Here is a 15,556-nt window from a genome sequence, read left to right on the forward strand (position 1 = left end):
ACCTATACCAGGTGTGCTTGCGCTGGGAGAGCTGAGGCATTAGCCCCGTCCTTTGGCAGTGCCCATGGAAACACCCTCCCACTCCCCTCATTCACAGGGGGACACCTGCCCTCGTATCACAGCATTTGCAGAATGCCTGAAAGCAAGGAGACAACTACCCGAGCTCACCATCAGCCTCCCGCAGGCCGCGCAGGCATAAACACACATCAGGGACATGTAATGAGCCGTTCTACAGGGAGAACCGGGCTTTCCCAACGCTTCCTCCTTGAATTCCCCTCTCCACCACTCACCCAGCGGCTCAAGGAAATTGTGTGCAATGCAGCTCAGCAGTAGGCTTGGTTTTTTTGGCAATAAAAATAGGAAACTTCTCTATCAAGCTACGTTTGCGCACAGGGAAAGTTTAATTGCATCCCCCATGTTAAGACAGGAGGATCTGCTGCCAGACGGCAGCAGCAGGCCTGCTCTCTGCATTCACAGGTGCCAAAGCCCGTACCAGAGCCGTGGCTGAAGGCGGAACAGAGACATGGATTTTAAGATTAGCTCCACCCCCCCAGGTGCCGACTGCACACATAAAAGATGTATTTTATTCCCAAGATAAACATTTTGAGATTTCATTTCTGATATGATGACACGCTGGCAGTATTTTCCTCAGTGACGGGTATGGCTCAGAACAGAGTGGGGAAACACTGAAACAACGCTCGTTTACATCCCCTTAGCCGGCAAACTGCGGCAAAACCTCTCCAATTAATTTCCTCTACTATTTAAACTCCTAGAATTTAGTAGAAAACCGAAGGGTGCCTACTTTTACTGTTGCTCTTTGGGTAGTTATGGCTTTCCAAAGCAACTCTTTTCTCTGGTCAGTGCTCGAGCCGAAACCTGGCTGAAAGCGCCCAGAGCTAGCTCCGAGGTCAAGAGGAAGAAACGCAAAACTTCACCAGCACGGCTTGAGGAGGCGACTGGGCTGAGCACCTGAAAAAGATGAAACACAGCGAATAAAGTAGGTGCCCTTACCCCTCTTACCAAAACAGTTCTTTGATTCAAAATAGAACTGTGGAGATGAGGAACATTTTTACTGAAAATGCAGGGTCCGGCATCTGGTTAGAAAAAATAATGACCTCAGAGGCAGATACAGGAATGGAGGACTTGCCTTTTTTAATCATGTATTTGACTGGGATGTTTCTTGAAAGAGAAAATTCCCGGATTTGTAAAGTAAGGCTCTCCGAGCGTTTTCGCCCTTACTCTGTCGGCCTGGGCGTACCACAGAACCCAGGCCACTTGACGTGAGTCGGGAAGCCTGGGGCTGACAGAACGTATCGTCATTGCCCTCCAAGTTAGTTATTTTTCCCTTCTAGAAAACGGGGGAAATCCTAACCCTCCGCATGAGGCTGTTGCAGACGTAGTGGCTGTACCTCGTCCGAGACACACGTGAGGCAGCCACGAGAGCACGGCAGGCCCTGACGACGGGAGAGCCCGTCCTCCCTGAGGCCAAAGCTGACCCAGACACGTCGGCGTCGCCCATACAGAGCCGGACCACAGCTCGTTATCGAAACGACACATTTTAAAAGTATTTCTTTCCATCTTTCTAATCATAAACGCCGCCTTAGCTCGCTGGGGCCCTGACGGGAACCGGCCGCGGGGCTGCGCCGCCGCCGGCCGGCAGGGGGCGCTACGGGCGGCCGCCCGCCGAGCGCCCGCCAAGATGGCGGCGTGCGGGGAGGCGGGGGCCGCGAGCGGGGGCCGCGGGCGGCGGCAGCCGGGGCCGGTGCCGGCGGGGCGGGCGGTGGTGGCCGCCGCGCTGGCGGTGCTGGGCTGGCTGCAGGCGGCGCGGGGCGCCGGGTGAGTGTCCGCGCGGGTGACCGGGGCGGTGACAGCCCTGCCGTCCGCGGACGGGCGGGCACCGGGTGGGGGGGGAAGAGGGGTCCCTTCCCGGCCGGTAGCGCCGATCATCGCCTGGGGCTGTGGTCGGGCGCCGCCGGGCCCCGGTGCCCTGAGGTCGGGCGGGTGGTGCGGGGACTGGGCGGGACGGCCCCCCTTAAGGCGCGGTGGGTCACAGCGGTACCGGGGATGCCCCGGGGGCAAGGGGGGACGCGGGGGCCCGGGATGCGGTGAGGCCTCCCGAACCCCGGGCCCGGCTGCTGCCCTCCCACCGCGCGGGTGTCGCGATGTGCTTCAGTCGTAGAGAGAAGCAGCGATACTTTTATCGATATAAAACATTGATTTAACAAAGTCTGATGCGCGGCAGTGGTTTAACAGGACTGGATGGCACGGCACACCTGGTTATCTGCTGCATGGCGGGCAGGGTCAGACAGAGCTGGCAGGGAGACCCTCCCCTTGAGTCGAGGTTCAGAGACCCCCTGGCTTTATAAACTCCTCAGAGAGGAGTCCGGGTGCGGCTGGATCCAGTCCTGGTCCCAGACTCGGTCAAGGGTTTACGTCTAAAGGATGATATACGCACAATCAATTATTTCTGTCACTTAGCTCAGATTTCAAAGTTTAGCATGCTGTTAGTCACTTACCGAGGATCTGTTGTGGCAAGGAATCTCTGAATCTTGAGGAGTAACCGTGAGCGGCATCCCTACTCAAGGGTAGGGATTCTGGGGGTGCAGCCACTGCCGTGCAGGAGAGCTCCAGTGGCTCATGGGCTGTGCACGACTTGTGGGGGTGAGATGATTGACCTATAGTCATATTTGTATATCGGCCACAGTACCAGCATTGCTCAAGTTAGTCCTTGGCTATTGTATTGTTATCTGTCTCCCCAAAACCACACTGAGCCGCATGGAGCCATCACGACCAGATGCAGCCCTTGTGGCTACCATGGGTGTTATTGCTTGGGCAGGGTTGTGGGAGATAGAGGTCAGGATGGGCCCTGAGGGGGGGAAGCACACCGTCACAACAGGGCAGCAGACATGCTCTGCCAGGGCAACCTTGAAGCAACTGGATCATCTCCTTGCAGGAGCCTGCCCAGTGACCCGCTGCTGCAGCCCTATTTCCCCTCCCGGCACGGCCCTCGGCACAACCACAGGCACGTCAGAGACTGTCAGCCCCTCAAGTACGGCAATGTAACACATGAAGCTTGGCCCAGTGACAACAGGACAGGCAGCCCAGTGGCTACCACCAGAACGTTTGTTTCTTACATTCCCCCGGATGGCGAGGACCGCAAGGTGGTCTATGGCCACTTTACTTTTGTGAGGAACCCCCTGAGGACCTTCTCTGTGTTAGAGCCAGGCGGCACGGGAGGCTGCCAGGCTCAACGCAGAGCCACTGTGGAAGAGACTGCAAGGCTTGGGAAGTGTCTGGTGGCCCAGAATGGTGGGTACTTCAACATGGAAACCGGAGAGTGCCTTGGGAACGTTGTGAGCAATGGAAAGCTGGTGAGAAACTCTGGAGGCCTGCAAAACGCTCAGTTTGGCATCCGGAAGGATGGCACCATGGTGTTTGGGTAAGAGCTTGGGAGATGTTTGGAGAGCACCCTCTCCTCTCTGAAGAGCAGTAGGAATCACTGAGGCAGGAGGCACTGCCCAGGCACTGCCTTCTCTCACAGTTAGGGTGGAAACATGCTTCGAATGCTGAAGTTAGGGATGTCCTAGCTGTACCCCACTGAGCTATCTCTCTGGGAATTGGCTTTTTTTTTCCCTAGGATGAAGAAAAGCTAGGCAACCTCTAGCGGCTTAGGTCCCTGTGTCTTCTCTCCCAACATGCAGCAGGCACGCTTGGTTATAGTAGAAGGTGAAGAGGTCTGTCTTCCCCACAGAGGAGAGGCAGCATGAACTACATAACTGCTCTGGCTAGAGGACAGAAATGCTGCGGTTGGAAGGGACCTCTGGAGGTGCCTCATCCAACACTGTGCTCAGCGTGGGGTTAGCTGGAGCAAGTTGCTCAGGGCCATGTCCAGTTGAGTTTTGAACATCTCCAAGGATGGAGACTCCACAACCTCTCTGGATAAACCTGTTCCTGTGATTGACCACCCTTCATGGTAAAAAAAAAAATAAAAAAAATTGTCTTATGTTCAGTTACTGTTCAGTAGAAATCGAGGCATCTGCTGGATTGCCTGTGCTCTGCTGCGTTGCCCTTTCAGTAGATACCAGGATGGTTAAAGTCCCCCTTAAGTGCCAGGGCCTGCGACCACGAGGCTTTTTCCAGTTTTCTGAAGAAGGTCCTATCTACCATTTGCCACCCAGGCAACCTATGGCAGACACCCACCATGGTGTCACCCACGTTGATGTGCCTGAGCTCTAACGCTGATCCATAAGCCCTCAGGAGCTTATGGTCCATGCCCAGGCAGAGCTCCAGGCGTTCCTGCTGCTCTCATGTAAAGGGTAACTGCTCCCCACTTCTCCCACCGCATTTCCTGGCTACAGGCTCTTCCTAAAGATCTGTATCCATCCATTGCAGCACTCCAGTCGCACGCACTATCTGCCACATCTGCCTAATCCCAGTGAGGTTGTAGCCCTGCAGCTGCACAGATCTCAGATACCTCCTTTTTGTGCCTATGCTGCTTGCTTGTGTTGCTGTACAACTTCCCGTAGGCACCCACTCTGATTTTCCAGGGAGAGGGTGAGAGCTTCCCTGCAAGTCCTCTCACCACTTCCTTATTTGTGTGCTCGCCTTTTGTTTGTATTTTGTTGCTGTTTCAGGTTCTCTTGTCTATGTCACCCTGCAACCTTCGCTTGCCAGCCTGGTCTGCCACTTCCTCACTTGCCTGTGGGTGATTATTTCCCTGCTGTGTCATCCCTGGTTTAAAGCTCTCCTCACCACATTGCCTCTTGGCACAAGTTACTTTTGCTTCCCTTGGTCGTGTGGAAGCCATCTCTGCCACGCAGTCCTCAGGGAGGGTTCTAGCCCTGTAAAACCATATTCACGTGGTCAACATGAGCTGTGCTACTGCATATTGACCCACGGAATCCATCCACTGCCTCTCAAACCCTTTCTCCTCACCAGCAGAATCGAGGGGAGGACCACCTGGGCGGCAGGGGATAGTAGCCTGGGGGCTGGAGAAGCCTCAGCAGTCACCCCACATCCCAGCAGACCTCCCTAGACAGGTTAGCAGGGGGGCCTCTGTCCCCCACAGCAGGGAGCTTCCCCCATCACTCACCCACCCCCTCTGGGGCTGCTGTGGGCTTCAGGCTCCACTGGCACAGAGCTCCCAGCCCCTTACCTGCTGCCAGGGCACCGAACCCGGGTGGAGGAAGAGCTCCCTCCTGGTGCCAGAGCTCAAACTTCCAGCCTTCACCATCACAGGATTTGCCACCCCAGGGAGCAGACCCTGGGTGCTCCTTCTGGGCTTCGCAGGGTTCAGGGTTTTGTTTCTGCAGGCTGTTAGGGAAGATCTCTCCATCTCTTTCTCATCCTCCCTGCAGAGCTGCTGTAGCTTCTTGTCTTGGCAGCGCATCTCCTCAGCCAGCACACACTAGGACACCGTTCCCCTTGGCCCCAGCTTCAGCAAGAGCCACCGGGTATCACGGCAGCCTGAGTGCAGGAGTGCTACCTTCTTCCTCCACAGCTCAGGCTGCATGGGGGTGTCTGCCGTGCTGGGTGTAGTTGAGGAAGGTGCTGGAGGCTGTGTCCTGTGGTGTGTCACCACAGCTGACCACAGACACTGCCCCCTGCAGAATTTCCAGCTCCCCACTGCACAAGTCCTGGCGTCTCAGCTGCTGGGAGCTGTGGTCTCAGCCTGGCGGTTATATGGGTCTCTTCCTGGCAAGCAGGTGAAAGGGGGTGTGACGTTCCCTAATGAGCTGGAGACAAAGGCTCAAAGCACCCTTTGATGAGGAACAGCTGACTGAGGGAGTGTTAGTGCTTGCTGGAAGTAAAGGCCCCTCCCCTGGTAGCTGCCCTTCCCCTGCAGCCATGGGCACCCTAAAGGTCCTAGAAGGGTTCCCAGAGGTCCTTCTGGTGGTTGCAGAAAACTGAGAAGCAGTTTGGAAACCACTGAATCAGTTGGCTGACAGTCTCCACCCTTCTGTTAGCCCACTCCCATGTGCACTCCGACCTCAGCAAGGGTCCCTGCAAAGCCAAACTGGCTGTACCAAGCTGGGGCTTTAGCGTGCAGCCGTTCGCAGCAGCCCTGAGAATCACGGCCTTAATTTATGTGCCAGAGGGGCTGGCGGAGTTGGTGACGTGTCCACTTTAGTAAGGAGGCTTCTGTTGGGGGGACCAGCAGCAACTGCAAGGTCACTATTGAGTCCTCAGTCTCAGCTCTGCCCCGCTGCTCTCCTGCCCTGCCAGGATTACCCGTGTTACGCGGAGTTGTGTGACACACTGCGCCAGTTGTTGTCTGCTCAGTGTCTTTGCGGCCTCCAAAACATGACGCTAGAAATAGTTTTGGTGTAAATAATTTGGACTGTCAGGGCAGCGGGAAAGCAGCTTGTGCTAGACCCTGTCTCGCTGTCATAACCAGCAGGACGGCGCACCAGGGCATGGTGTTGCCCCAAACGTGCTGCCTCTGCCACCTGGACTGGCGATGGATAATTGCAGGCTTTCAAAGCTGGCCGTTGATGAGTCCGTGCTCAAGCTGTTGTCCAATTTGATCCACTTTCAGAAAAGCTGCGTTCAGTTTGTCTGTCTTTGTGTTCCCCTTCTCACGAGTAAAGGGATTTCTTTTTGCATGTTTTCAGGTATTTTCAATTACACTTTTCTCCAAAGCGTGAAGCTTTGTTTGGCTGCAATCATGGATACAAAAAACCTCAAAGCTGAGCACCCAGCTCCCACAAGCCATGACTGGAGCACATAGAGCAATTGGTTTTAAACCAAAAACCACAAGCAGAGCTTAGAGCGAAAGCGCAGCTGCTGAGCTCTGACCTTTTGCTGCTTTGTCTTCTCCTGTCAGCTGCAAACATCACCAAGCATCAGGTTCTGATGTTACCCAGCACCCTAATTCTTGAGAGAAGAATATCCCTTGGGAAGCACCGCTCAGTGACACACAACACCCCATCACGGAAATGGTTGCTGAAGAGTCCATTTACTGTCTGTTCAGTGAAAGGTTTTGCTGTCTGGAAGAGCAGGGGACGCTCTTTCCCAGGCGGCGGGGAGCAGGTAGCATCCAGCAGTGCCTTCCCCTCCATGCAGCCATAGGCAGACTGCGTGCTGTTGCTCAAAACCCTCTCAAAAGCTGTTTGGTGTCACCGTTTGCAGAATGGAAGCTGACGGACAGCAAGATGTTACAGCTGCTTCCACAGATCCCTGAGCATTTGGCAATGGCTCTGCCCTCATGTTCCGCCAGATGCTTTCTGCCCTTCTTGTCCTGGCCCAGGTCCACCGGCCACGTTGTTGGCAGGAGCTGTTTGATGCACAGTGGCCTGGGACCGTCATTAACGGTGGCTTTGTGCAGAATAACAGAGAACAGGGCCCACTCTGGCTGCTGAATCGGTGTTTTGCACTGGTTGGCCTCTACTTTTGGCTGTAGCTAGCTTTCATCCAGCCACCTTCTCCCTGCCTCCCTGCTTCTGGAGCCTGCTGGCAGCAGGAGAAGCTTTTCCACGACACTGCTGTGGCCGTGGGTAACCCCTCCCGCTCTCTCTTTCCTAGTTACCTGTCTGAGGAAGATGTCTTGGATCAAGCAAACCCTTTTGTGCAGCTTGTGAGTGGGGTAGTTTGGCTCCTAAGAGATGGAGAAGTTTACATCAGTCAGAGTCAAGTGGCTGAGTGTGGTGACATTCAAACCACAGGTAAATATTGTAAAGCCTGCGTTCAGCCTGGGTACAGGTTGTCCTTCTGATGGGGCTATTGGAAAGAGGGGGTAGCAATGAGAAGTATGTTGCCTAGTTGTGGTTTGCTACTTACTTAAGAGGTCCGAATTTCTTCTGTGCTGCTTTATCCCGAGTCCGCGGCAGGTTCAGTACAAGAAATGGGCCGCCTGCAAGATGAGGCTGCGCTCGCCTCTTCAGGGCCCTTCAAGAGAATTTCCTGAGGACTGTAAATAGCGGTGGCATGGTTGGTATTAATACTTGTCCAGAGGAACTCCAAGCAGATGCCTCTTACAGGAGCTTAGAACTAAGGGCTGTGACTCCCCTTCTTTGTCCCTGTGCCAGTCAACAACTTAACAAGAGCGCTTCTGGGAACGTTGTTCCTGGATGGGCTTGGACGAACAAGAGGAACCTGGGCTCCGTTCTCATTGTGTTTCAGTTTAGAGGAGCTCCTTGCTGGGAGCTGTTTTGCAGGCAGTTGAGTCTAAATGGCCAGTTCTGTCACCCAGCTGGTGCGTGAATTATTCCCTCTCCTGCGCAGGAACTTTCAACAAGTTCATCAATGTGATATCAGCCAGGACTGCGGTTGGACACGACAGCCAGGGGCAGCTGGTCTTGGTTCATGTGGACGGACAGACAGAATCCAGAGGGTAAGGCCAGGGCTGTGGCGAGGTCTTGGGGCAGTACAAGATCAGTCCCTGGGACTTGAGGGACTCTGCGGCTGCCTGTGATATGTTTTAAGGCAGAGACTTGCAGAGCTCAGGAGGTCAGTTGAAGACACTGCTGTTCGATGGCTTTGTGATGCTAATGCAGCCTCCCGGCAGCGAGTCGGCTGCCTGATGGATGAGGGGATGGGAGAGGGATGGGAGAGCTTCCCTGCTCCCGCTGAGGAGAGGGACCAAGCTTCCAGGATACCGGTTTCATTGAAATCAAATAGCACGAAGGAGCAATGAAGTGTTTGCTTTTGCAGGGTCAACCTCTGGGAAATGGCTGAGTTTCTGAAGAAGCAGGGAATCATCAATGCTATCAACCTGGATGGTGGAGGGTCTGCGACGCTGGTCTTAAATGGGACCCTGGCAAGTTACCCGTCCGAGCACTGGTAGGTGCTGGCTGCACAGGTAACCGTGCAGCTCCCAACGGTGTGCAGGGCTCAGTCCTACCCCTCTGCTCTGCGGGGCGGTCACTCGCCAGCGCTGGGGGTTCACAATGTAAAGGCAAGTGACAAGTTTTGAGGGAGAGAGCGGCTCTAAAATTTAAAGTGGTTTAGTGACTACATATTTTTTCCATCTGGGATTAAAGTTTAGCTGCTTGCAGGCATGCCGTAAAGCTGTTTGACATGACCGAGTGGCCTGATGTGGGAATCAGATATGGAAGCAGCTCTTAGACAAGGAGATTCCGAGCTGCACGTTCACGGGAGTTAGCAGAGATCTGTCAACAGCATAGTGTTGGGGAAGAGAAACGCTGACGTAGAGACCCTGCCCTGCCTCACACGAGGGTACCTAAAGAATATTTTACTTAAAATTCAGCTTTTTAGTCATTTCTGACTGTAAACACGAAGGGATTTAAAACGCAGTTTGCAGTCTGATGGCTGAAAGCCAAGCGTTGCTATAACTGCAGTGATGTCCCTTATAGCAAAGCAAATAGTGTTCAAGAAAAGGCGTGTCGAACGCCAAAGTTAGGGAGGCCAGGACTGCTTCAAGGGAGCAGCTTTCTGTGATTCCCTGTTTGAAACGACTCCAACAGGAGTTACCACTTTGTTAAAACATTGACTCAAATCTAGTTTTAGTCTGTGTTTTCCCATTATTAATGTTCTCCTTGGCCACTGTGAATCAGGATGAAAATTTGTGGGTGGTATCGACCGGTTTCATGTGGGCCTGGGAGCAGCACGGTGCTTGCACGCCTTACGGGACCCGTCTTCTGTCCCCAGCTCCTTTGACAGCATGTGGCGTTGCCCTCGGAGCATCTCGACCATCATGTGCATCCACGAGCCTGCCTGTGAGCCCGCGGACTGCGGCGGCCATGGGGACTGCGTGGAAGGGGAGTGCCGCTGCACTGGGGGCTTCTGGAGAGGCCCAGCCTGCGACATCTTGGACTGCGGCCCTTCCAACTGCAGCCTGCGCGGCGTCTGCACCGACTGTGAGTCCCTGTGGTGGGCAAAGGCTTCTAACACATGGGTGGGGGCCCGTGGGTGGCTCCAGGGGAAGCACGGACCAGGGCAGTACATACGTGGGGAGTGTCGCTTACCTGCCTGCCAGGCACCGCGGCAGGGCCTCAGCGCACCACTGTGTGCAGTCCCGGCTGGTTCTCGGAGTCCTTTCCCACCCTGGTGTGACGGAGCGTAGCTCACATGAACTGGCACCAGCAGTAGCTGCTTCCTTTGCTGACTTCGGCGGGGTCTCCCAGCCCCGGGGCCCAGCCCTTTCGGGCCGGAGGTGCTGATTGTCTGGCCAGCCCATGCCCTGGCTCTGGGAGCCAGATGGTGCTGGGCGCCTCAGCCCTTCTCTTACTGCTGGCTGTACAGAGCTGCTCCCCACCTTTCCCCCAACGTCTGAAGCAGCAGTGGAGGTGGGCAGAACACGCCGACTTTAGCAGGCAGCAGGGCTAGGCTGGGTCTCATGTCTGGAAACTTGGACCTGTAATTGGACGTCACTCATCATAGAATCACAGAATGGTTTGGGTTGGAAGGGACCTTAAAGCCCACCCAGTGCCACCCCCTGCCCTGGGCAGGGACACCTCCCACCACACCAGGTTGCTCCAAGCCCCCTCCAACCTGCCCTTGAACACCTCCAGGGATGGGGCAGCCACAGCTTCTCTGGGCAACCTGGGACAGGGGCTCACCACCCTCACAGCCAAGAATTTCTGCCTGAGATCTCATCTCAGTCTCCCCTCTTTCAATTTAAAACCGCTCCCCCTCGTCCCATGGCTCCACTTTATACTCCGCGTCTGAGTTTCCCTTTCTGCCCCCTGGGGTGGTGCTCCGGGTTTGTTTGTAAACCCGCTGACGGGAAGGGCAGTGGATTACGCTGTGTGACAAAGCAGCCGAGTTCTGTCCCCGCTCCACATTGCTCCTTCTTGGTGCTCCTGCTTCATGATTTTTACCAACAAGCGACTGCTACTCTTGTGTAAACTTGTTCTGACTCTAGGGACTGCCATAATGTAGCACACCCCCCCAGCTTCTGCTCTTCTCTGCCTGCTCAGTCCTGTTTTCCTGGGCCTGTGCTACCTCCCTGATGGATCTCGCAGCCCAGTTTGCACCAGTGAAGTGGCTGGGCAGAGCTCAGAGGGTACAGGTGTCGCTAACAGCTGACCCAGGGCTAATGTCTCAAAATCCACTCAGCAGAAGGTTCCCCCATGTTTGGCCGCTGCCGTGGGTGGGTGGTTGGTTCCAACCTGCGTGTGAGTTCAGGATTTCCCTTCTGCGGGTTCCCTGGCAGAGGCAGGGGTAGTTAAGAGGGCACCCCAAGAGGCGGAGGCTCCTAATTTTAAGTTCCTGCTATTTCTAAGTCTTTCTCTGCTGTTGTTAATGCCCGTTTGTGTGTGTTTGCGCAGCTGGATGCCTGTGTGATGCCGGCTGGACTGGCAGCAACTGCAGCGAAGGTAATGCTGACTCCCACTCCCCTTCCTCGTAGCCAGCAACAGGATCGTGCGAGCCACTGCCTGCAGTGGTGGCGGCTCCCCGGGAGGGAGCAGCGAAGGGAAAGGCTACACAACGCGCTGCTCTTTTTTGTCAGCCTGAGGTTAATTGCCGCCTGAGCATCTTAAGATTGGCTTGGTGCGAAGCACTCGAAGCTGTTGCTCCTTGTTCAGGGACTCAGCTTCTGTTCCCAGAGCACACCCCGTGCCAGTGACTGCTCCGTGGGGCCACGCGTGGGGTGGGATTGCTGCTTCTGTAACCAGGAGCCTGACGGGATCTCTGCTTGTCTCCTGTAGCTTGTGCTAGCGGTTTCTATGGGGACGCTTGCACCCAGAAATGCCTGTGCCAGAACGGCGGCTCGTGCGACCCCGTGCACGGAGCCTGCTCCTGCCCAGCTGGGTACTACGGCACCAGCTGCGAGCAAGGTAAGGGCTGCACTGGATAACAGCCTGGCTGGGGAGGGGATTTTGTGTCACCTTGGAGCCACCTCTTGTAGGCAGAGCGAGCCTGAGTTCTGCCAGGCAGGCTCAGACCTGATTCACAGCTGGAGCACAACCTGCCCGCTCTTGAGGGCCTGCTGCCCAACCCAAATTGGCTAAAAAGAAACGGGAGCAGAGAAGAAAGAGCGGTTTTCTTCATCTTTAAGAAAATTGTGGATCCCTGTGTAGTCTCTGCCCCAAAGAACTGTGTTGTATGCGCGTGAGCGTAGAACACGAATACTCCAACGTCCTTCACGTGAGGGCGCTGCCCCAGGCGCTGCCTGTAGCCCGGGCTTCGGGTGACCCAAGTCAGCGACTGTGAAATGCTCCAAAGGGCCGTTCTGGGTGACAGCCTTCAAACTCCGGCTGTGCCTGTGCTGGTGCCACCAGAGCTAGCGCTGGTCTCGGTTGTGGAACCCCTCCGGCTTTTCTGAAGGACCCGAGCCCCCGTGTATCTGACTGAAGGGCCTGCGCTGCTGATAGGAAAGTTAATTACAGCGTGGGTGTAAACTTCGCGTGTGCACGGGTAGTGATGCTTTGTTCTCAGCCTCCCAACGCTCCGCCAGCCCCAAACCGTTTTACAAAATCTTCTCTGCGAAGTAAAGGAAATAACAGCAGTTAACTCACAGTTTGGTGCGTTCGGGCAGGAGGAGGCAGGGTGGGCAGGCAGGACGGCTTTCTCAGGCTGCAGGAAACCTGGGGCCTCAGCTGCCCAGCGCAGCCAGAGCCCGCTGTGTGCTGGTGCTCGAACACGAGTACTCGCTTCTCTTTAGGAATCGGCTGCCGATTCCACCCCCCCTCCATCTTTGCTTCTGAGCCAAACTGCAGGGCCGTAGCTCAGGTGTGGCAGGGAGAAAAAAAAAAACGCCTGGGAAGCAAGAAGGGCAGAGGCTGCTGCGCGACACCAACACCCCAGTGAGACGTAGGTGAGGCCTGAGCCTCTCCTGCAGCTCTGAGTGTGCCCACCCTTCCCGGCACTGAGCCGGTCACTGTTGAGCTGGGGGCAGGGGAGCTGCAGTGATAGACTGGGGGTGGGGTGGGGTGGGTTTCAAAGCAAGTGGAGCTTTAACAGTGACAGATTCTCTGTAATGGATTCCCCAGAGTGTCCCGTGGGCTGGTATGGGCCGAACTGCCAGGAGGAGTGCGCGTGTGAACACACGTGTCCCTGCGACCGGGAGACGGGCAGCTGCAACATCACCTACCACCGGGCAGTGCAGGAGCAGTTAAACAAAGGTACCTCTGAACACAGAGCTTGTGCTTTTAAACAAACGTTGGAAGAGCAGCTTTGGCGCATAATGTTCCGTTTGCTCGGTTACCACCTTACCCCAGCTCGCTCTTTTTCAGTGCGGTTTTACACCTTCCTCCCCAGCGCTGCCTTTCTTCCCTCTATTCTTTTGTTTTCCAGCCGGGCGGTGTTTGGCTTCCCAGAATAAGGGAAGGAGCAAAGGAAAGTTCTCTCTGTCAGAGTAAGTGGGAAACACTCGTCATACACGCGCGTATACGCCCACACAGCGAGCCCCTGCCCTCCTCGCTCACCGATGGAGTTGTTTGCGCCGCCTCCTGCCTGCCAGGGCCGCGGCTCAGGGAAGGTTGGGGACCCGCTGCTTGTCCAAAGCGTCTGTGGTCTGACTCGCTCACACCACTGGCAGCTCGCGAGGCGGGAAGGACGAGGACAGGCTGAGCCCCCCGGCAGCGAGAGCTCGTGCTCTGAGCCTGGCGCTCTGCAGCTTAAACAGGAGCCGCTCTTACTCTCCCACTGATGCACTGTACGAGCAAGAGAGGGACGAGGGCAGTTCTAACGCCAGAGCGCGGCTTCTGCGGTGTTGGGGAAGCTGCAGCCCCCCGGCAGGCCCCGCTGGCCGCTTGTTCACCGAGCAGAAACCTAAAAAAAAAAATAATCCCTGTGCTCTGCTGCCGGAGCAGCCCTTCAAAGGCTTTCACCGAGCACGCTCTCACCTGCCTGCCAGCAGAACCGCAAGCTTGTGGTGGCGGAAGAGAGTACGAACCCGGAGAAGTCGTTAGCGCGTTGGGGACGCGTGAAAGCGGGTTGAGAGATGTTGCTTATGTGGATTTTTCTCGTCTGACAGGAAAACCTGGATGTCCACGACCTCTGTCTTGGCTCTGCTTCTGGTGCTCAGCGCCATGGGAAACGTGGGCCTTTTTCTCAAGGCCAGGTCAGAGAGGCACCAGGAGGGGGGTGACTACCTCTACCACCCACTGAGGGAGATGAACGGGGAAGCCAGTCACGCCTCCACCTCTGCCGCCTGCGAGATAGAAGACACTCAGGACCAGAGCCAGGCGCTTCTTCAGAGCCCCAGCTGAGGAGAGAGGAGGTATTTCACCCCGCACCTCGTGCTGCCCCTCAGCACCGACCGGGGCAGGGGTTCCTCAGACCCGGAGCGTGACGCTGCTGACGCAGGTGCAGCAGCAAGATTCCGCAGCCCCAGAAACCCCCTCATTTCTGGCCCAGCCCGGCTGAGGACACGGCCAGCTTCCCTCCCTTCTGCCGCTCCAGCCGGAGCAAACAAGGCTGGGTGATTAGTTGCCATGAGAGGACGCAGGGCACAAGCCATGGGCCAGCTGCCACAGCCCCAGCTGGATAAGGGAATTCCACAGCAGGAAGGGAAATGGGCTGGTTCCCTCCAATGCTTGAGGGGAACAGGCGAGGAACAGAAGCCAGAGGCACTTCAGAAAGGTCCTTTCTCACCTGAGCAGCGGTGAATATTTTTAAGATGCAAGATAAATTGCCCGTAGCATAAAGCTCGGCTTAAGGATGGTATGAGCCTATAACTGTCTGTCCTTCCCTGGTAAGCTCAAATTTTTATCATAAACCTGAAGAAAGTTGTTTGAAAGTGTTGAAACAGGTGACAGCACGCAATGAAACCCCAGCCCTGCTCCTCCTGGCCACAGTGGTGGGCTCAGACTGGGACTTTTCCTCACCTAGCCTGCGCTGACTGCAGGGCCAGAGTCACTCAGTCCTGGGAGTGCATTTGTGATACAGTACAGCACTGTAAAAAGCTTTTTCAGTTTAAAAAAAAGTAATAATTAAATAAATTAATTCTTGCATTCTTTTATACCTGGCAGAAACTGGCGTGCTGTGCCCAGCTGCGTGGGCTGCCACAGAGGTACCACAGCCTGGAGCAGGGCAGCCTGATGGTGGGACTAGGCTCGTCCTGCCCCAGCCCCGGGACATCCCGTGCAGCCGCCCCTGCCCTTCCTCCTCCTCGGGAGCCACTGCCAGCAGCGAGCCGGGCCGCCCTCAGTACTTCAAACAACCCAAGATCCCAAACATCTCAGCTGGAAAGCGGGCGTTTGACTAGAACACATCCTCACACAACACGTTTTAAAAACAAACAAAAACGTATTTGAGTTTGCTTCCACGGGAGGGAAAATGAGCCTTTAATGTGCTGCTTTGATGCCGCAAAGGGGGGGTTAGAGCCTGTCTGAGCCTGAACGTTAACATTTTTATGCACTCCGTTTTTATCTCTCCAAGTAAAGGGCGTGTAATTTTTGTGCTGCTGTTGGCATCAAATCAACCTGTAAATGGAAGATTCTATTTTTCTATTATTTACAGAACACTGAATAAAGTCTGTTACTAATAACTGCCTGAAACTCAGATTCTTGACAGCCAGTTGCAGAAGGAAGCCGCGATCCTTTCCCGGTTAATCCCAGTTGGCCATTCGCACCCTTTTATTTGAAATAAGGATGTTGCAGGGTGATGCGTTGTAGCCGCCTACTCTGGCATGAAAATAAACAACAAA

At 55.3% G+C, this 15,556-nt stretch overlaps 1 protein-coding gene across 1 annotated transcript; it reads left to right on the top strand.

The window, feature by feature from the left end:
- Positions 1-1,699: 1,699 nt before the first annotated feature.
- On the top strand, positions 1,700-15,397 carry NAGPA (N-acetylglucosamine-1-phosphodiester alpha-N-acetylglucosaminidase). The gene is made up of 12 exons (XM_054211785.1): positions 1,700-1,836; positions 2,954-3,439; positions 7,525-7,664; positions 8,224-8,332; positions 8,653-8,781; positions 9,610-9,818; positions 11,232-11,279; positions 11,613-11,741; positions 12,897-13,028; positions 13,201-13,261; positions 13,883-14,128; positions 14,880-15,397. The coding sequence occupies exons 1-11, from the start codon at positions 1,700-1,702 to the stop codon at positions 14,115-14,117; spliced, it is 1,815 nt and encodes a 604-aa protein (XP_054067760.1). The 3' UTR covers positions 14,118-14,128; positions 14,880-15,397.
- The last annotated feature ends 159 nt before the right edge of the window (positions 15,398-15,556 follow it).

The sequence above is a fragment of the Rissa tridactyla genome, chromosome 8 (assembly GCF_028500815.1).
Source record: "Rissa tridactyla isolate bRisTri1 chromosome 8, bRisTri1.patW.cur.20221130, whole genome shotgun sequence".
NCBI lineage: Eukaryota > Metazoa > Chordata > Aves > Charadriiformes > Laridae > Rissa > Rissa tridactyla.

Bases quoted from the DNA above. Each gene is read 5' to 3' on its own strand.
- NAGPA (XM_054211785.1), top strand. From the start codon at position 1,700: ATGGCGGCGTGCGGGGAGGCGGGGGCCGCGAGCGGGGGCCGCGGGCGG. The intron at 3,440-7,524 runs GTAAGAGCTTGG...TCTCTTTCCTAG, and splicing joins GATGGCACCATGGTGTTTGG to TTACCTGTCTGAGGAAGATG. The intron at 13,029-13,200 runs GTACCTCTGAAC...TTTGTTTTCCAG, and splicing joins GCAGGAGCAGTTAAACAAAG to CCGGGCGGTGTTTGGCTTCC.